Consider the following 21,905-nt stretch of genomic DNA (forward strand, 5'->3'; position numbering starts at 1 on the left):
GAAAAGAATCCAGCGCATGTACTATTTGTGTGATGGTGAAAAAGCCTCCTTAAAAAAGATTTTGGGTAGCCTTGGCAAGGGCCTTTCCTAAATATCTGGTTCAAACTGTCACCACTAAGCCATTCCTATTGTCATTTCTTGATTCCATGTTTTGAATGATTACAACTACTGGAATGTATTGAGAAAATAATTGTCAATATGGTCTTTCCCATTTTTACTAAGAACATTATATGAACATGACCAAAATGGCCTGAAAATCAGCCGGCATAATATAAAATCAGCATGATACAATTTCAGCCTAAGGTAAAAACTGGCAGATCCTGTGCAATCTTTTATAAGGTAAATTTAAATTCTGTTTCATCAAGGTATAAAGTTATTCATGAATCCCCATTATTACCTTTGTTGGCCTTTAGGACTCAGAGTCTCCTAAAATGGGTATTAAACAGATTCTTACATAAAATGATCCTTCTACCGAATGAAGATCAACTACCTACCCTTTACTATGGCTCACTCATACAAAAATATGATCGCTATGAACCACGGACCAAAGTGGCAGGATAATTTTGTCTATAATAGCAACTATCACAATTGTAAGAAGAAACTTTGAAAACAAACGATAAATGCTTTGAGGTTCTCCTCTGTTTTAAATAAAGGAAATCACTCTACCTAATGACTTTATATAGGTTTCCATAAAATGACTGTGTTGTTATAATCTCTTAAATGTATGGTCTCTCATCTCCAGTATTACCACTTCTGAAATACCTAGAACATTTCCGTTTGGAGCCCTTTGTTGTAAAGAGGTTATATTATAGTTTGCCCAATATACTTCTAGAAAATTCGATGCTTATAAGGATTTTCTTAATCTTTTTGGTCTACGAGGCTCTGCAGAAGTTTCAGTGTGGGAAATCTACACTTCCCACAGCCTAAATCTATACATACTTTGAAAATGCCTAGTTGAGAATGATGCCACATGTATGCCAGAACATTTTATGAAAGGGAACAGGCCCTAGCAACAACACATAATGACTTCCTTATTATAAATATCTAAATTTCCTCATTCTAAATATCTGACCTCTGACTTGCTAAATGGGCACATATCCTGAAGACAAATCACAATCAGATTTAATTCTGGGCAAAGAGCAGGCCTTCTTCATTTGAATATCCCTTGGAGGGAGAGGAAATAAGGCAAGGGGAGAAGAAGGTGGAAAATGTGCAGCGAAGCTGCTAGGGAGAAGCAGAGAGAGTCCCAGAGTTGCTGAAAGTGGAGGAGGCAATCTGAATGTTTCCAGTGAGATAAACATAGAAGCCAAGGACTCTATCATTGCTGCTTCAAAGAATTCAGGCATCAACTGGATCTTTCAGTGATAGATGCAGTCTAAAGAGAAAGAAACATAGTCAGGGAAGGAGTGTTGGCCTCGAAATCAAGATCCCGAGGTTTCAACTCACTCTTCTCCATGATTCTGTGACCTGAACACATCAGCCTCTCTCCTAATGCTCATTAACAACAGCTGTAAAACATGCTGGTTGGAATATATGTGTTCTAATACCTCTTCCAACTCTAACTTTCCATAAAGTTAGAGTTCCACAAAATGAAAATCAGATAATAGACAGATCTGGAAATAAGGCTAGAGTAGAGTGGAAAATGTGTGACAGGACAGCATAGGGAAGGCAGTTAAAGAACAGCCTTATTTCATGTTGTGCCATAGAAGTATAACCCACACAATTTCAAAAGTCAGGTTCTAAGCACATAAAAAGCATGCAGAGACGAACTTCATTCTTTTCCCACCACCCAAGGGTGTCAGGGTCTTGCTGTGCAAATTCCTGGGATCGCTTCACAGCCCAAAAGATGAGGTATCCACTCCCGCCAAGTGTTAGAAACACGAAGAAGTTAGCAAGAAACCTCAGGAATCTGATCAAGTGCACGTTCTCTTCTACTTGGGCTGCTCTTTCCTCTATGATAGCTTCCTGTACTCGAGCAAAACAGAAAAAAAAAATGTATCTGAGCTACAAAAAAGTATCATCCACTCAAAATATATTTTTGCAAACATCGAATGAGGAATGAAAATGTACACTATATCTGGAACTCCACAAGCCAGGAGGATGTCACCAGCTAGTGAAAACAAGTGAGAGAAAGGAGGAGTATTCTTACAACCTCTGACTGATCTAATACTAGGACAATCTTCTTTTTAAATTCTCTTCTGGTACAGCTTTTTTTTTTTTTTTTTTTGAAGTACAAAATAATACTTAAGAGTCATTTTAAATATTGAGCTAGCTTATTCCTGTAAATAATTAGTAAGCATTGTTCTATTATTTAGACTATCTGAATCTGATTACTAATGGTCTCCTGTTTCAAGCCAGTGGCATTATTTTTATTACCAAATTTAGAGAAGAAATGGTGCTGTCATGGGTCATCAGATATTTTCCAATCTCAATCAGAACCCTGCCCGGATCCCGGTAGGCAGAAATGATGAGTTCATCTTTCCTTTAATTGTCAGGATATTTCACTAGCTGAACCATATGGAATGACTCCCATTTCACTCTTAGAAACCCAAAGGCACAGCTCCTGAAGTTGATATTTTTACCTTAAAGTTCATGGTGATGGAATTGAATTTATTGTCTGCTGTTTCTGGATTGCCAATCAGATAGTCCCAGCTGGTGAATACCTTCCAGCTGAAGTTGAACGTGTTGTCATCACCACCCCCATCGTCACCGATATTTTTGGTCATTCTGTAAAAACATGGAGTTTAAGCCAGGCCCTCCCCCCACACACAAAAAGAAAAGGAAAGGAAGTATATTTTGCAGTATACTGCAATTATAGGTAGATTGGAGAAGCAATATCCTGAAAGCATGTATTTTCAAACAGTTTATTCTTAGGACCTGAAAGCAAAAGTTTACCTCTAAATTTTGGTTTTGTGTTAATTTTTTAAGCTGCTCATTTTCCAGGCCTTTCAAGATTAAAAAACTGTGAAGCATTGATGAGTTTAACAATTAAACAGGTCCTATAAAAATACATATTTTGAATGGGTTTTCCTAAACTGTTTCCTTCGCATCGTATACTTGATTCTTAACCTTTTGTGGGATAAGGCTGTCTTTAGAAATCTGATGAAACCTATAGGTCCCTCCTCAGGGGGGAAAAAAAACATGTGTATACTCTTAAACTGTCCTAGGCAGCTTTAGCTTATTTCTAGACTCCCCATGCAACTAGGAATGAACTAACCCAGGGCAGGGCAGGAAACTCCAGCATAGATCCAATTCTCCCCAAGAATCTCTTCCCAAAGAACAGAATGAATGCATGAAAATTTTCCATACTCTACAATTCTTGAACAAAAATCAAAAATTTTATACAACCTTCATGCCAACTGGTTACATATATTCTAATATATTTTAATATATATAAATCACTGATCAGAATATATATATACATACATATATATATATGTATGTATATATATACACTTTCTTTTTGCTTGCAGTACTTAACAGTTTATTTCAGTGGTTAGAGATCCATATTCCACTAACTACACTTCCTTTCTTTTCTCCTTATCACTATAAATAGCAAAACTAAAATTTCATATGACACATATTATAAAATGATCCCATAAGATTTTGATTTTTTGAATATTATAGTGATATGGAACCAAAAAAGAAAGAAGCACAATGACATAAAACTGACATTATAGGTTGGCAGGCATCTCTGCAGTGGCCTAAGTCTCCTGCTATTAGCTCTACTCCTTACAGAGGCTTATATATTTTAAATTGGTTAATGAGTTATGAAAAATAACCCAAAATAACTCTCCCTTACATCAGTCTATCCCTTTACTCTTTGAAATGGTGTTTATGTATATCACTATATTTGCCCCTTCTCAACAACTGAGCAAAAGGTGAAGGTGGTTAATATTATTCTCTTTTTACAGATGGGGAAGCTAAGGGTTAACATTATGAAGTGATTTACTGGAAGTTACCCAGCAGTTAACCACAGAGTAGGCCAAGGGTTTAGGCTGTCTGATTTCACTCTGGTGCCCATGTTAGGACTTCATGAGATATGCTGAATCACATAAAATGCCTTTTTGTGGGTTAGAGGGGGTTGAAGTCAAAGATTTCTAATGGTTGAACCGGGGGAGAAAATTGGTTATTTGATTGATACACCACCATCCATTTCTGTACTGTCACTGAGCAAAGGGCATGATTTCAAGCAAAAATGGATGCTTGACAGATTTAAGTTTTGAATGGAGCTTCACTGGTCAAATTGTGTAACTGTAGACAGTCTCCCAGATAAGGGAGCATGAGCTGGGCAAACAAATTGGGAACACCCAGCATGTGAGAATCAACATGAAGGAGTGTGGAATGCTAAAAGGAGTAAGGAAAGATCCCGAAGACAAACTGCCCATACCACATTTTTGTTGAGAGGCAACCCTGATATCTAATAAATGTTCCATGGACAGCTCTATCCTTTGCCTATAGAGGGAAAAAAAGAAACTGTACATGTCTATGAAAATTCTTTTTATTTCAAGGAGGCTATAGTTTTGAACCACTGTGTCTATGAGAAGCAACCTCAGTATTATTTGCTTTGCTGGGAAGTTGTAGAAAGCAATTGTTGCATTCATGCCTTTGCCTCGACCTCTTGCATTGGACCCCAAGTTTGCATCTCTGTTAACAAGCTGAGATTATTCGGTCATTTTGTGGATGCATGAGAAGGTTTTTAATAAATCGAATAAGTGCCTCCATAAATCCTCAGCCAACAGGGTCACTGGAATGTAACCTCTGCTAAAATGGAAGTCAGGAAGAGGAGGGGGGTTGAAAGGAAGGTAGAAAGCAACTCTCTAGAAGCTCACAGAATAACCCCACTATACAAGAGCAAAAAAATTATAGCAAGGGCTATACTAAATAGTATGTATTACATTCTTGAGAAATAATAAACTGCAGCAAATATTTGGCCGCAAAAGATAACATGTAATATGTGGATTATATATATTTATGAAAATGTAATATATATATTAATTCTATATTGACCACAACCACTGTTTCATACTTAGTTACAGACTGTTTCATCAACTGAGCATCACGAGGGCAAGGATTTTATTTGTTCATTGTTAAATGTTCAGACACTAAATAGTACCCCAGTTAGCCCACAGTAATTGCTCAATAAATAAGTATTAAATAAATAAATAAGTATGTGAACTATGATTCTGGATATCATAGTGCTTGACTGATGGACTGAGATAGAAACAACCCTCAGAAGACCTCTGAACATAACTGGCACCCTTGATTTTAGTTTTGCCAAATCAGAATGGTTTAAAGACCAGAAATAGCATGGATTTTGGAATGTGGTCATACTTTTACCAGGTAGACAAGATACCTCATATTTAGGATCTCTGGTTACATTTGGACAGGTAGATGATTATTGTGGACGTGGGTCTATGTCAAGGCTTTTTTCAAGTCCTGAAAGGTGAAAAGTAAGTATGACAGTATCCTCTGGTAGAACCACTACGTTTGACAGAGACAAGGCACAGCGTGTGTCACAGATTGTTCCAAAGAGCTCCTGTTCGGGGTGACCTGGACTCTTAGTCCTTTCCTATGATGGAGCAAAGGGCAAACTAACCTTGTTCATGGTCAAATAAAAGGATCAGGACATTGATAGATGTCTCTTAAGATTTCAACACTAGCTCAGAGAATAGGCTAATGGATGACAGAGATTTCTCATGGCCCCAGATGCAGGTTTCTGTCATCTTTAAACAGGGTGTCACACGTACACTTCAGGTAGGGAAGGCAGGGAAATCTACTGCAGCTTCATTAGTTCCCCAATGAAATTCTCCATGCTCTAATAAATTTCTCCCAGACAGACCATGATTCTGCAGTTGATCATGGTGGTTTCATCGGTGGCCATTCATATTTGCTGTCTTACACAGCTGATTTTTTTTTTTGGTTGAGTGATTATTCTGATTCTGTTTTTTTTTTTTTTTTTAATGGAAAGAGAACAACAGACTCTGCCTATTGAGCTGATTCTACAACTTAGAAGCTTCTCTGCACACAAAGAGAGGGGCTAGTAGCTTGTTTCCCTGTCTTGTTTGCAACACTGATTCATACCTTGAAGTTCAAAAGGTGAATCTTCAAAATCTGCTTACACACAGGGTAGGTGTGCAACCCTGTAAGATGATCCAAAGGCCTGAGCTTGTGTTCAACCTTTTTGTTTGGGGAATGTCATTGTCTAACATTAGTGTCAGTATTAAAACTACTTTATCTCTTACAGACTCAGTACCCCCTAGATATAAAACAGAATAAAACAGAATAAAAATGATTGTCCAGTAAATGAATGCTTCCATTCAATTCCAGAAATCATTGCTTGGTTCCCAAGAGACCAATGAGACTTACGCTTTAAGGACCACCAGAAAGCTGTATCCAATGCTCATGATCCCCACCAGAAAATAGGAGAGTGGCAGCCTGAAATTCATCCATCCAATTGTTCGTTTATTGTCGTAATAGCCATAAAAGAGTATGGAATATTGCGCCAAGCCCTAAAATCCAACAACAAAACCACTTAGCAGATGCTAGGAAGTCAATCAAAAGATTGACTTTCAAGAGAAACAACAAAATGGCATTCATTTTCACACTTCAATGTTGAGTCCTATCATTTTTGCTTCGTAGAGCAAATGTTTCAGCTGCCACATTAATTGGGCAACCTCTCAGTTTATCCAAAACTCGGGGACTTCTGAACTGGCCAAATTTTCAACCAAATACAGGCTTGCTCCACTGTGGAGACATTACCGTGAAGTGCCCATTGATGGAAACATCAAAACATACTTCATGGTGTCATTAGATTTATAATTTTAAAAGCTTGCTTAACATTTGGGGAAGGCCTGAAATGTGCTTCCTCAAAATATTATGGCAGGTTTCCACTTTCCATCCCCCGAGCCACAGTCAGATTTCTTCCCCTGGAACGATAGAGGCCTGTCTCAGCTCACACAGTGCAAAGGTGAAAAGCAGGTGAGATATTATGGGAACCAATCTACACAACCTTGGACATGTCAAGACTATTAGAGCATCCTCCCACAGCAAGCATGTTTATGCATGTGATTACATGCTCTTTCCTTAAAATTATATGCCAGGTAATTAGAATCACCAACTCCCCAAAGGCACCTGAGTAACCCTCTTTACACTCAGAACATTGGCATATTCTGATGATCTTTCTTTTACCATGGTCTTCATCTGTCTCTCCTCAAATTCACTGTTTTTCATGTTCAGTTTTGAAGTATGTTTCTGTATTACTACATATCCACTTCCCCAGCTTCCCTCTGATTTTTGTCTTTCTGGCAATAACTTGAAATTACTATGTTTTATGAAATGAGACAGTAATAACTTGCCAATGTGAGGCCTCCTCTAGAGATCAAGTGAGTCACCCTTGAATCTTAGAAAGTCCAGTTGACTACCTTTAGCATCATTTATACACAACTGGAGACTTTAAGGCCCACAGCTAAAGAAAGCAGAAGAAGTGGGGAGGCAGGGTGGAAGAAGAAGAGGAAAAAAAAAATCTCCTGGATGCTAATTCCCAGAGGAAAACTTAAGGTAAGCAATTTAGAAAATTGCCTTAAACAGAGATCATGCCTAGCTCAAAACAGAGGCCAGTAATGATCTGGAATAATTATTGCTTTTGAAATTTGCAGCAAGTTTATGTTTTAATACTGTGTAAGAATTAGCAGGGAAAAAAGTATCCAGAAAAATCTCCGAAGAGCTCAAGAGCTTTGAATAAGGTCTGGATGGAATGATAGGGATGTAGGCAAAAACTGAAGGGCTTCCCTGCACTGCACCTGCCTTTGTCTGCATATTTTCAGCTCAAGAAGAAAGCAATCCTACCAAAATATGGGGCTAAAGAACTAGTAGAAACCTTAGACTGGGGAAGCATGTGGACCGATCTCATGCCCCAAATAAGAAACAACATAGAGGGGCACCTGGGTGGCTCAGTGGCTGAGTGTCTGCCTTTGGCTCAGGTCATGATCCTGGGGTCCTGGGATCGAGTCCCATGTCAGGATCCCCGTAGGGAGCCTACTTCTCCAGAGCTCTGCCTATGTCTCTGCCTCTCTCTGTGTGTCTCTCATGAATCAATAAAATCTTTAAAAAGAAGAAAGAAAGCACATAGAAAGGGATTGGTCACCTGCCCAAAACCCAGAAATCATCCCAGGAGAGTGATAATTGGTACGATCTCCTGCACCCAGTTCAATGACATCTTCTTGTTTCACATTTATCAGTTAAGGGCTTTGCTTTCTCTTGGCTTTTTTAAGTCCAATCTCCTCTACTCTGTCCTGAGATTTCTGTCTGGCCTTCCCATCTCAGAGCAACAACAACAGAGCGTAGTTAAGTACAAGCATTTTCCTCTTGTCTGGTTTAAAGATATCCTAAAGTGTTTCTTTTTTCTCCCTAAGTACAACACATATCATTTTTTGAACACCTCCATTTTTCCCTGCAAACAATGCTCACCTCATTTCCTTGCCTCTATCCCAATGCTTTGTGACAATGGTTGTAGCAACATCAATCAATAAATTTTGTTGAGCATCTAGCATTTGCTAAACATGTTCCCTCATTTCAGAATCCTTACACAGATCCTCTGAAATTGCTCCTGTTAGGAGCAATGAGTTTTCTTCCACTCTTGGTATTGTCTTCCATGAAGAGTAGATTCATAAATGTAACACCCCCAGCTTCTCCCCACTTCCTTATGCTGTCTCCAGAGAGAAAAAAACTAATCCTATAGTAGAGCATGGAGAAAAAAATGGGGATGGTGCAAGCTACCTCTCTTCCCCATCCTGAGACAGCACACATTGTGCCCTACCCCTGGAGGAGGGAATGCTGTCCTGGTCTTGGGCTGCTGTGTAGAAAGTTCTGGCTGTGAAGCTCACTTGCCCGTAGAAAGGTGCCACATTCTTTAATATCGGCTTTAACAATAATAAAGGTGATATGTTGACCTCCATCTGCCTAATGCTTTGTCTTGTTTCTGGTTAGCTCACAACCTGGTTGAACAAAATAGGAGGTGTATCTACCATGACTCCCCCATTGAGCAAAGACTCAATGGCCCTATTCCTACTTTGCAGATGAAGAAACCAATCTTTAAAGAGGTTAAGTAACTTGTGTACACTCACATAGCTAGCAAGTGACAGTCTGAACTTGAACTGAGTCTGTCTGATTCAAATCCATATACTTCTTAACTGCTGTGCTCTACTACTTCTCCTGAAGCTTTGCCTTCCACCCTTTGTATCATGCTAATGCCATACCTTCCCAGTAAAACAAAGAAACAAGAAACCCTACCAATCCAGCGGGGCCTTCTCTGACATACTCCCCTGGATTGAACCATGGTGATGCCAGGGCCTCTTGAGAAGGACCTGAACACCCCTTCTGAAGACTTCAAAGGGGCTCATCTCCATGTACTTCAACATTACAACCTGACATCATTTTCTAGTTCATAATGGCAGTACTGGGATTAAAAGACAACTCCAAACAACATGAAAGGAGAAAGTAGATGGATAAAAAGTGTCTGGTGAGCTTGTTAGGTTAGCACAATAGCTACACTGCCAGCTGGCTTATCTGGTGTGTGTACATTCAATGGCTGGCGCTTCATAAATATTAGACGGCAACCCAAAGGGGTAAGGTTCAGTTTTGTTTTGTTTTCTTTTGCTTTGTTTTGTTTTTGAATCCTGATTATTTCACAAAGATTTCTTTAGTTTGCCTATTCCTACATGTACAGTTAAGCATGTAAATGAAAGAGGCACTATTGAAGAACTCAATTTTAAAAAGCTTTATCCAATCCATCATAGCAGCATATTGAAGGGTGACTTTAAACAGTCACTCCCCCTTCCACCCTAGGGGGCCCCCACATTCCACGCATCTTTGCCTCTCCCTTAAAACTCCAACAGCAGACATCTGGAAGTGACTGCAATAGCAATGACTCCCAGCCTAGCCAAAGTTCTATTCAGTTTCCATGTCAGCGTCCATGGCTTTCCCTGTAGGAGCACTCTCCCACCCCAAAATCTGTGACAGAGAAGCCACAGTCAGAGCCAAGTTTCAAATGAGCACGAAACATTCCCATTCAGCTCTGAGTTCCATCCTTGCGCATCGTCTATTAAGATTCTAATTTCTGTTTGAGTGCTGCAGCTGGTCTAGCTCATAGTCATTGACACATTTCCCCAAGAAAGAGAATATTTTGATGATGTCGCTAGGAATCAACTCATGTATTTGTTTATCTCACTAACTTTTATTGAGAATTTACTATTTGCCAAGCACTACGCATAGATGGAGTAAGATACCGGATGGCAGAGGGCCCTAAAAAGGTTCTTATGCAAAATATCAACTTTGTAAGTATTTGTCACCTGAAATTATATTAGACCTCCATCCCTTTGGTGTTTATCATAACTACAAATAAATAGTTACTGCGAAACACAATATTCCATCCCCGGGACGGTAAATGAGTTTCAGCGTCCTTAGCAACTCTTTTCAGTTTGTAGTAACCACCAAAGCACTATTTCGTACAAAAAAAAAAAAATCTTGGAGTCAAAACTGGTGGAAAGGAAGACATAATTTCTGACTATGCCCACTGAGCATATGTAAGGGATAGTGGTGCCACAGCATGGGGTATGTTCCTACCTTTCTCTGTATGATTACCAGTCATTTATACTTTGGTGTTAAAGTTGCAAGTATGAGTGAAAGATTGAACATGGCATCACATAATATCTGATAAAGTGGACAGAATCAAGGAGTGAGAAGGCTAACAACACCCATTGCAAACCTCAACTGACTTCAAAGGACACCAGCCAGGCTGGTACCTCGGTGTACCTGCCGAGATCCTGCTCTGGCCACCTTCTTTCTCTCTGCCCAGACTCACCAAGCTTCAGCCTCATGCTTTTCACTCACCTCTGAGTTTCCTTTCCTTTTGCTACAACCCAGATCTGGAGATGTAAAACTGACGCTCTGCCCTCTTAGCTAGGGAGCATGGAGATTACAAAGAGGAAGCTGGGCTGAGCTTTAGCAGAACTTCTAGTTTCCAATAGATGGAATTAACTACCTGTCTCCAGGACGGAAGTCCATGAGCTCTGGCCCTCAAGAAGCTATGAGAAGACAGTTGCTTTTAGTGCCTATCCATAGATCAGCACCCTTGTTCCTCTGCCTTCTTTCTAGAGAGCTGCCATGGTTGGTGCCTCATACCCCTTTCTGGCTTGTGGATACTGTGCTCTCTCTGTCAGGGCTCTCTCTTCTTCTTTTCTTGTCCCTCCAAGAAATGGGCATTTGAGTTAAGTATCCTGAATAGGTATTTAAGGAAGGAAGTGTTTATTAAACATCTACCATGTGCCAGGCATTGTGCTACTGCTTTATACACACAACACACAACCTCGTTTATCTTTAATGCCAGCCTGCTAGTTAGGCGTTAATTCTACTATTTGACACATGACAATTAAGAGGCTCAGAATGGTTGTCTAATATCTCACAGGGACTATGTGGCAGGACTCAGACTCAGGTCTGTCTAAATCCCATGACTGAGTTCTTTTTATTATGCAACACTACATTTTAAACTACACTGGCTTCTGTAAAGAGCATTTCCATTTGTCTTCTCTGTGCCATGGTCCACAACTAGCACTAATGCTGGGAATTCTAGATAGAGGCCCAGTGCCTGATACACATCTTATTTGACTGGATATCCCACAGAACCCTTGAGCTCAAGAGGTTCCCCCAAACCTGCTTCTTCCTCCTATCTCCTAACCCATCTGTCACCTTAGTCAGAAACCTGGATATTCCATTATCCTTCCATTTTCACCCCTAAGTCACATGCAGTTACTAGCTAAGTCCTGTAGTTTCTGCCTCATGATCATGTGTGACACTGATCTCTTCTCTGTACACCACTGCCATTCACAGGCCTCTCTTCCTCCATCTTATTCTATGTTCAACTAAGTCCCATTCAGTACTCACAAGATTCACAAAGAATCTTCTAAAGGGTAACTGACCACATTTCCATCCTACTTCAAAACTCTGTGCTCCCCACTGCCCATGAAGTCTGACTCCTTAGCATAATGAACGAGACTGTCCTCCTTGATCAGATACCTTTTTTGTATGACACACTGATCTGTAAGTATGCAACGTTCTCCCTACATACCAGCTTTGCTCAATTACTCATGGGTATTGAGTGCATGAGACCATTTCCTGCCTCCATGCCTTTGTGCATGTGGGTTCCACTATTTGGGATGCTGTTCCCCGCTATCTTCCCCATTTCAGAGCCTAGTTTATTTCTACTTTTCCTTTAAAACCTGTTCAAACTACCTCTGTAAAGCATTTACTGACCTCTAGACCAGAACCACTTGTTACAGGGAAATGGTCATTTCCTTCAGGGGTACAGAGCTCCAATACATGAAACACTCCCCAGGACCCCACTGTCCCTCTACTGACTCTAACCCAGGGTAAGTATAGTGACTTCTCCAATTAATATTTTTGGAATGAACTAGCTGTACTTGCCTAGCCCAAATATGACTTCCTTCCTGTAGGGAAAAAGCTTTCCCAGGATTAGATGGACTATTGTGGAAGCCCATATTAGCAGGGCCATTTGTCAGAGTCTCAGATTAGTGCTCCAATTTGGCCTGCCAGAAGTAAAGAATGTGGAGTTCTGGTGTCCATCTGCCACTCCTTTCAAACAAATTATTCACAACTCAGATGGAAAACAGAGTTATTGCTTACTGGGTCCTCTCAGATCTCTAAGAAACTGAACTCTAGTAAAGTGTAACACTGAACCCTCCCTCCCTAATGCCTCCATGTGCCTGGGCCATGTATCTCTTAGCTTGAGATCCTCACATTGTTTGGCAATTGTTCGTTTGCACAGCCAATTAAACCAAAAGGTCCCTGTGGGCAGGGAAAATATATTAGTTATCTTTGTATTCCTAGCATCTCACATTCAATTTATGTTTGCGGAATGACTGGATGAACAGAAAAATTGCTTCTGGTGGTCATTAGTGATCCTCCGTGAGATTAAGCTCATTCAAATGATCATCTAAACCACTTTTTTTTTTCTGTTTTTCCTCACTCTGCTACCCATTTTAATAAAAGAGAGTAAATCATTCAAGACAGTAACATGGTTATAACAATCTTATGTTGGGATTTAATGAATCAAAATACCAAGAAAGTGTCTGACAGACACTAAAGCTGCCAAAACTCCCTAATTTTTTCTACTGTCTAATTGCGTAAAACTCTTTTAAAATAAGAAATTCTCAGTGCTATAAAATGAGCTTCTACATATAGTTTCTTCCCAAATGGGAAAAATGGTCTTTTATTTCACGAGGTAAAGATTAAAAACATTATATTACGGGGTTTTGTTATTCAATTAACTTCTGATCTTCTAAATCTGCTTACTAATTCTTTGAAGTAATGAAAAATGAAGCATCATAAAATCATATAGAAAGAGAGATGTATCTGGTTATATGGACACAGCCTGTTCTAGGAATTACCTTCCCTTACTTCATCTATTTTAAAGGGAGTTTTTTGAACAAACGAAAAAAAAAAATGTAGAGAAAATAAACTACTTGAAAAAAAATGAAGTTCAGAAAATTTCATTTCTATATAAGTTAGTATATATTTTATTTCAAACATTAAGGTCAATGAATATAATTTCAAGTACAATTTATAAGCAAGTATTATTTATTGGAGATACATGATGCTGGAACATGGGGTAGACTTTTTACTGAGTTGTTTTCAAGTATTTTCAACTTTCAGTAATCTATTGTTACAGTAGACATATCAGACTCATCATCTGGTGCTATTTGTTTATATTATGCGACAATTTAATAGATTGTGAAATTCTATTCTGACTCAATGGCTCAACCTTTAATCTATTAGGTTGACAGCTAATATTTAGATATCAGCAAATTCCTACCAGGCAAATAGAGCTCTCTTAAACAATCTTAACCTCTCACTTACTGATATTTATTGATATATGGTACTCTTATGTATTGATAGACTCTTCCTTGGTCTCCTCAAATGTAATTTTCTCCTCTCTAATCTGTTGACCTTTTAAGTTGAATTTTGATAATGCCACTTTTCATCCACCACTCCTTTGAATTACTTTCAACTACTCTGAGAAAAAATAAACTATCACCAACTAGATTCTAGAGGGTCCCAGATGTCTTGATACCTTTCTATCTCTGTAAGGCCGTCCACTCTGATGCCCCTTCATCTAGTTTCGCTAACCTGCAGCCAGTCCCTGGAATAAGGCAACCTTCTCCCATAACAGGTCCTTTGATTCGCTGTCCTTGTTTTCTAGAAGGCCTCTCCCCTGTCTCAAATTGGGAGCTAGTATTGACTTCTCAGATCCCAATTCAAATGTTACTTTCTCAGAAAAATTTCCACTCTCCTCTACCTTCCTCTCTTAGGCTGTAAACCAGGTCAGGATCTCTAATACATCTAAATGCCTTTACCTTTCTTCTGTAGTACTTGGCACAGTCACAATTACATTTATTTTTGTGATTATTTGATTACTCTACTATACTTTAAGTTTCTGAGGAAAGAGACCTTGTTGGGTTTTGCTTCCCTTTGCTTAGCATCTGGCACATTACCTGGCATCTGGCAAATCCTCAATAAATGTCCACTAAATTAATTAAAAGAAGACTTGGTTCTGGGATCACATCCAAAAAAGGGTTGCTGTTTTCATGCTGCAACCATGACATCAGGATCCTAGACATCCCAAATTTCTGCAAAAAAAGAAGGTGGGCTTTGTTTGGCCAGATGCAGCTTAAGGAAGATGTTGAAAACTGAAAGTTGCTGAATGAAAGAAAGCACTGATAGAAATGAAGACCTTGAGGGATCAGTTTCCCAAGTCTGCAAAATAAAAGGATACCAAGAAAGCTAAAAGCAGACCCAGAGATCTCTTTTACCACGAACTGTAGATGTATATGAAGAAGTCCAGGAGTAGCAGATTAAGAGGCTTATGAGTGAGAGCAGATTTGAGATGCCTCTTCTTTTAATCAAACTTAATGAGCCTATTAAACCAGAGGGACCTGTACTGGATTGAGGAAATGAGCAAATATGGGACCCAGAGATGGACAGCCTTTGGATGCTGCCAATCTCAGTGCCACAATCTTGAGCAGCCCCCATGATGTTCAGTAAAGTTTTCTAAGGAGTCTAACTATGGATACAAAGGAGACAATCCTTACCCCTTTCAATCATGGGACTTCTATTTCAGGGAAGAGCAATATGTCTGGGTGGATGTGGTAATCTACAGGCCTAGCTTTGTCCCCAAGAGGCTTAGCAGTCTGGCTCAGGGTCATATGTCTGCCCTCACCAAGAGATTGTTTATCGTCTAGGAATTCAGTCTCTGTTACATGAGGCTGAGACAATGGCAGAAGCAAAGAGGTTATGTTGGTGTATTGGAAGCTTGTTGAAACTAAGTAAGAGCAGCACAGCACAGCAGCAACAGTTCTGATCTAAAGTAGAAGAACCAAGTCACATTTTCAGAGCCAACAGACCCCTATAGCAGCCATACAAGTATGTTACTCAGATAGCCTTCAGGAGACAGCCTCCAGATGCTACTACTTTGTATCAACCAGAATGGAACATAAATGTGCTCATCCTGAGACCATGTCCTCTGAGGTGGCCCCAGGCCATGATCCAGAATGATGAGAAATACTAGAACCAGTGATATGGGATTTCTCCAATGGATATACTTCACTTGGAGACTCATCAGTGGCCTAGCCAAAACTTTTTCCAAAACTGTACTGCAGCCTAAGACTTCCTACTCAATCTTCCCCTCTTCTCTCCTTCACAGGAGTCTGGCCAGAATTGCTAACTGGAGACCTTCCCCCCTACTCATGCTTCCTCTTCCTTCTGTATTTTCCCCTCAAATTATCCGGAATCTAATATTGTCTTGATGTCCATTTCTTAGGAAACCTTAAATGATTTGCCTTTTAAAGAGGGCTTCCTGAAGAACCCTCATGCACTGTTGGTGGCGATATAAACTGGTGCAGCCACTACGGAAAACAGTATGGAAATTGCTCAAAAAATTAAAAATAGGGGATCCCTGGGTGGTTCAGTGGTTAAGCGTCTGCCTTCAGCCCAGGGTGTGATCCTGGAGACCCAGAATCGAGTCCCACGTCAGGCTCCCTGCATGGAGCCTGCTTCTCCCTCTGCCTGTGTCTCTGCCTCTCTCTCTCTCTGTGTCTCTCATGAATAAATAAATAAAATCTTTAAAAAAATTTAAAAATAAAAATACCATATAGTCCAGTAATTCCACGGCTGGATGGGTATTTTTCTTCTGTTTTAAGAAAAGAGTTTATTTATTTCTTCATGAGAGACACCAAAAGACACCGGGATCACACACTGAGCCGAAGGCAGACACTCAACCACTGAACCACCCAGGTGCCCCTGGGTATTTTTCTGAAGAAAATGAAAAAGTAACTTGAAAAGATATCTGTACCCCATATCATTGCAGCATTATTTACAGTAGCCAAGATTTAGAAGAAACCTAAATGTCTGTTGATGGATAAATGCATAAAGAAAATGTGGAGTGTGTGCATATACATGCATATGTATATATATGTATATATGTGCATATGTATATGTGCATATGTGGTATTATATATGTGTGTATATATATGTACATGTGTTATGTATATATGTGCATATGTATTTATTACATAGATACATAAATATATAAAATGCAATATTATTCAGCCATAAAAATGTAAGGAAATCTTGCCATTTGCAATAGTATGGATGGGCCCTGGGCATTACGCTAAATGAAATAAGTCAGACAGAGAAAGACAAAGAATGTATAAATTCCTTTATGTATGGAATTTTAAAGAAAAAGAAAAAGGAAAAAACTAGCTCATAGATGCAGAGAATAGACTAGTGGTCACCAGAGGCAGGAGGTAGAGGATGGGAACAATGAGAGGAAGAAGTAAAAATGTATAGCTTTCCAATTATAAAACAAACAAGTCATGGGGATGCAAGGTACAATATGGAGACTATAGTTAGTAATACTATACTGCATATTTGAAAATTGCCAAGACAGTAAATCTTAAAAGTTCTCATCACAAGAGAAAGAATTCTGTAGCTGTGTATGTTGACAGATGTTAACCAATCTTATAGTGGTAATCGTTTTGCAGTATATACAAATATTGAATCATCATGTTGTACACCTGAAACTAATATAATGTTGTAGGTCAATTATATCTCAATAAAAAAGGGGATACTCTCTGAAAATAAAAATGCATTTGAACTACTGAAATATCCCTTAAAAATATGTTATTCCATATGTATATCACAAAAATACCTCTTCTAAATGTGGCCAGTACAATAAAAGATGAAGGAACTTAAGAGCACTGACATATGTCTGCGAGGAAACACTGTCGCTCTGGAAGATTATTATTTAAAAGAACTGTTGATGCTAATAAAATAAGGAATGGAATTGTTGTTTCAAAATATTCAGAATGTCTGCAATAGTCTCCTTTGAGGACAGATTTCAAGGGTGGTATGTGGCATAAGTGGGCAGGGCATAAGGAATCCACTGGGGGTATGCTAGAATTAAACCAACAATTTGACATTAAAATCAGCCACATTTTACTTTGAATTTTGGTACCTTCCTCTAATTACCTGGGCTAGTATGACAAACTGACTAACCTCTCTGAGTCCCAATTCCCTCACTTACCTATAAAAAGATTATTGGGGTGTCTGGGTGGCTTAGTTGGTTAAGTGGCTGCCTTTGGCTCAGGGCATGATCTCAGGGTCTTGGAACTGAGCCCCAGGTAGGGCTCCCTGCTCAGTGGGGAGTCTGTCTCTCCCTCTGCCTCTGCCTTCACCCCCTTACTTGTGCTCTAGTGCTCTCTCTCAAATAAATAAGTAAATAAATAAATAAATAAATACAACCTTAAAAAATAAAAGAAAAAATATTTTTTAAATTTATGTATTTATTTATTTGAGAGAGAGAGAGAGAGAGAGAGAGAGAGAGAGAGTTGTGTGGGGGGGGAAGGAGCCTAAGGAGAGGGACAAGCAGACTACATGCTGAGTGTGGAGCCAGACCTGGGTCCCATCCTGGGACCCATTCTGGGACTCTGAGATCATGACTTGAGCAGCAATCAAGAGTACAATGCCCAACCAACTGAACCACCCAGGTGCTCCTGTAAAAAAATGATTGATCTTCATTCTGAAGGGTTGTTATGAAGATGAAGTTTAATGTATGTGCCTACTTAACACATAAGAGGTGTTAATTCTCCTCTCCTGCTCCTTTTAGGGCTTCACCCACCAAATCTATGATGACCAGCAGAAAAGGAGAGGCAAAGTCCATTCACCATTTATCCTCACACAATGTACAAGATGTTCACAAGCTGGAAAACTGAGTACATTTCCCTTTATTCACAACTCAAATCTTTACCCAAATGATCTCACCATCTGATATCAGCTCCAGCTCCTTCCAAATGTCACTTCAGCTCCTGTCTCTCTCCCTTCCAAGAATATCAAAACTGTAGTCTATTTCTCTTTATCATTCATGCATCATTCTTGTGTCTCCAAGTGTTTTGCCAACAAAGACCTCCTCTTCTTCCTGACCTAAACCCAATCTTCCAATTCTACTGCTTCAAATGATACCACATCTGCCAATTGAATTCATAGCACACACATGAGACAATCTCACTATTTTGTACTACTTTAATAAAATATTTTTTCCTCCAAATTAGTAAGACTCACTGCTAGGTACTCAATATGGTGCTTTGTAAACCATGACTTTGACAGGCCATAAGACTGGCCAACATTGCATATATCAAACGGTGTTTGTCTACTTTTAATTAAAGGGAATTTTGATGAGTTATGACATGTGTTCACAAATAAGAGAGCACTGAGCTCCAGAGAGATACTTTGCAGATAGGGTGTGTCCCGAAGGAAGTTCCAAGTTTCCAACATGAGACTCCACCTTCCCACCTCCATCCCAAAGGTTTTCTGACCCTTCACATCATATAAGCTCCTCTGCCACAAGAGGTCATGCTTGTATCTCTTTCGCAGTATTCTATAAATCTTTTTCTGCTTCTCTTCATCTGTATTTACATGGAATTGTTTAGCTAAACTGGCACATTAACCTTCTTAGACGCAACGAGCTAAGCCATAGCTTAATTAGATTGTTCAGGCACTTGTTATCTCTGTCTTAGGCCTGAGACATGTATTTTCCTCCTGGCATCTCTGTGCTCTTTGGAAGTGCAGAATTCTGTTTGTAGGGATCTCAAGGATAGTTAATGATTTCCTCCATAGTGCCATGATAGATGGATTAGGAGCCACTAGATAGCTATAAGACCCTGAATTTTAAAAAAAAACAACAATGCTTCTGTGACTCGGTTTCCCTAATTTTATAATGTGAAATATGGGATGGACGAGCTCTAAAAGCATTTCTATCTCTAAAAACCTTTTATTTTATGATAAATGGCAAATAACTGAGTGGTTACAGTATGCAGAACAATTAAGAAAAGGTGTAAATGAATAATATCACTTTAATGACTTTCTTATTTTTTCTTGACCATTTATATTCTCTTATAGCTTTAGAGTTGGTTTTAGTCAGACCTAGAATTATAAAGGAAAATGAGTATCACAGGCTACTTTGGTTTCTGTCTTCCTCTATCCCCCTCTCAATAAACTGAACATGAGAGAACTATCAAGAGCAGTCATAAAATCTTGGTGAACCCATTGATTGCCCAGATCTCCCCTAGCTTCCTCCTGTATCCTCCTGTGAGAGCTCCTGATTTGCCCCTTATAGCTACCTTCTTTATTTTCCTCAGCTGATTAATACCTTTCAAATTCCTAATCGACTTTTTTCCCCAACTTTTAAATTTCAGTTAATCGACAAATTTACAAGTGCTTAGGCTTCATTAAATATATGTTTACAAATAAAAACCTTTTCTTAATACTTTCAGTTCTTTTCTCTGGTTTGACTAAAACATCAGAAAATGCCAATGATATTATTAGTTCTTGTTTTTATTAACCAGACTGGAAGTTTATTATCTTGCTAATCAGACGAGAATAAGACATAAAAGCAGTTTCAGGGGAACATAGTAAAAAAATTTTTGATACTTAGAGAAAGGGTGGGGAGAGAGAGAGAGAGAGAGAGAGATGAGTGGGTGGATGGAAGATAACAGAAAGGACACATAAAAGGTAAGTAAAATCTAACTCACAGGTCATATCCTTCATAAATCCTAGACCTTCCCAGGCAAAATTAACAATCACTTCCTTGGAGCTTCCCAGTGTCTTTTTCTTTTTTCTATTTTGCTAACTTAGCATATAACGTTATGATATACTAGTTGACTATCTTCTACTGTCATGAGAGCCTTAAGATCAAGAATCATGTCAACTTTATCTTTGTAAAACAAACATTTGTTTATATTCAATAAATAAATGTTGAATTGAAATGAAAAGTCCAACCGGCAAAGATGATTGGAGATTCCAAATGCCACAAAATTGGGGCTGCCACCATGCCTTATGCTTATTCACTAGCTTGCCTTGCTTATTCAAAGACTGGGAACTTTTCCTTAAGTTTACATTTTCTGGAACTACTCACATAAATTAATTTCTATGGCTCTTTTCTCAAGGCTCTATAAATCCTCCTCTTACTCAGGATTGTGAATCAATAAGATTCACTAAGCTTCTGTTGGTTAAGTATCATATCAAGGGCTTCAAAGAAGATGCAACAGATATGATCCCCTCTTTAAGAAGCTCACAATTTTGGGGATTTAAGGGCAGAATTCAAAACATCTGTAAAATATACCTATCGATACTATTACCATGAGGAGTGTTTATTAGTTTTTCTATCGTCCTTTTATCTTATTCTCATTTGCTACTCTCCAAAAATTCCTTGAATTAACAATTTCCCAATCTCTACCTTGCTACTTTCTTATCTTCTACACTTTCAAATATCTCTCTGATCTGGTCACTATTTTAAAAAGAATGTGTGGAAATGAGTAGTTGCCACAGAGTTGAATCAAACTCCAAAATGATTTTTCAATGGCCAAAGATGGGTCTCTGCCACAGCAACAATCCCCACCCAGGGCAGCTCAAAAAGTAATACTATTTTAGTATTATGGTCGAGTAATGTCCACATGGGTATCACAATGGAGTGATACTCATTTTAGTCCTATTTAGAAGGTAGAATTCAGTACTGTTTAGTATTTAATATTTAGCTTTATTTAGTATTGACTACTCAGTAATACTAAACAGATTTGTTTAGGAAGCAAAACGGTTAATATGAAATGTTAAAGCTCTAATTCCCTAAGAATCCTATAAGATTTTTCAAAAAGCACATTTGCAAACTCTTCCTTTGTTCTTTTCCAAAGCCAGAGATAAAGATATGTGTTTCAAGTCTTTGATCTCTTAGTTTGCCTTCATTCAGTAGTCTATATTCCCATTTAATCATGTTATCATATTCTGAAACCAATTTTCGTTTTTTCTTTTTCTTCCTCCCTCCTGTTCTTTTCTTTCTTTCTTTCTTTCTTTCTTTCTTTCTTTCTTTCTTTCTTTCTTTCTTTCTTTTCTTTCTTTTTCTTTCTCTCTCTCTCTCTCTCTGTCTCTCTCTCTTCTTTCTTTCTCTCTTTCTCTTTTTCTTTCATTATTCTCTTTTTAGCTGGGGGCAGGGACTTATCTCTTAAGACCTTCAACCAGCCCCAGAAGAAGAGGCAATGGGGTTTCAGATAGTAAAGAAAAATCTGTCCTCCTACCAATACAGCTGTGTAGAGACACTTACATTGAAGTCATACAACACACCAAAGTTTGCTGCAGATGCCTCTTCAGCTCTGGGAACTGTTTTCCTAGGTAAACTGCCATATGGCAAACCCCAGAGGTACTATATAGAGAAGCAAAGAAAGCAGTTAATAATTGGAAACAAAGTCTGAGCCACACATGTGATCACAAATGGTTTCATTTAAAAG

At 38.8% G+C, this 21,905-nt stretch overlaps 1 protein-coding gene across 1 annotated transcript in view; it reads right to left on the reverse strand.

Moving 5' to 3' along the window:
- Nucleotides 1-21,905, reverse strand: part of TMC1 (transmembrane channel like 1) — a 152,859-nt gene that overhangs the window by 37,441 nt on the left and 93,513 nt on the right. The window contains 4 exon segments of the mRNA XM_041746240.1: nucleotides 1,771-1,965; nucleotides 2,583-2,727; nucleotides 6,370-6,512; nucleotides 21,722-21,820. Of these exon segments, the coding sequence (XP_041602174.1) occupies nucleotides 1,771-1,965; nucleotides 2,583-2,727; nucleotides 6,370-6,512; nucleotides 21,722-21,820 (582 nt within the window).

Source organism: Vulpes lagopus, chromosome 2 (assembly GCF_018345385.1).
Source record: "Vulpes lagopus strain Blue_001 chromosome 2, ASM1834538v1, whole genome shotgun sequence".
Lineage (NCBI taxonomy): Eukaryota > Metazoa > Chordata > Mammalia > Carnivora > Canidae > Vulpes > Vulpes lagopus.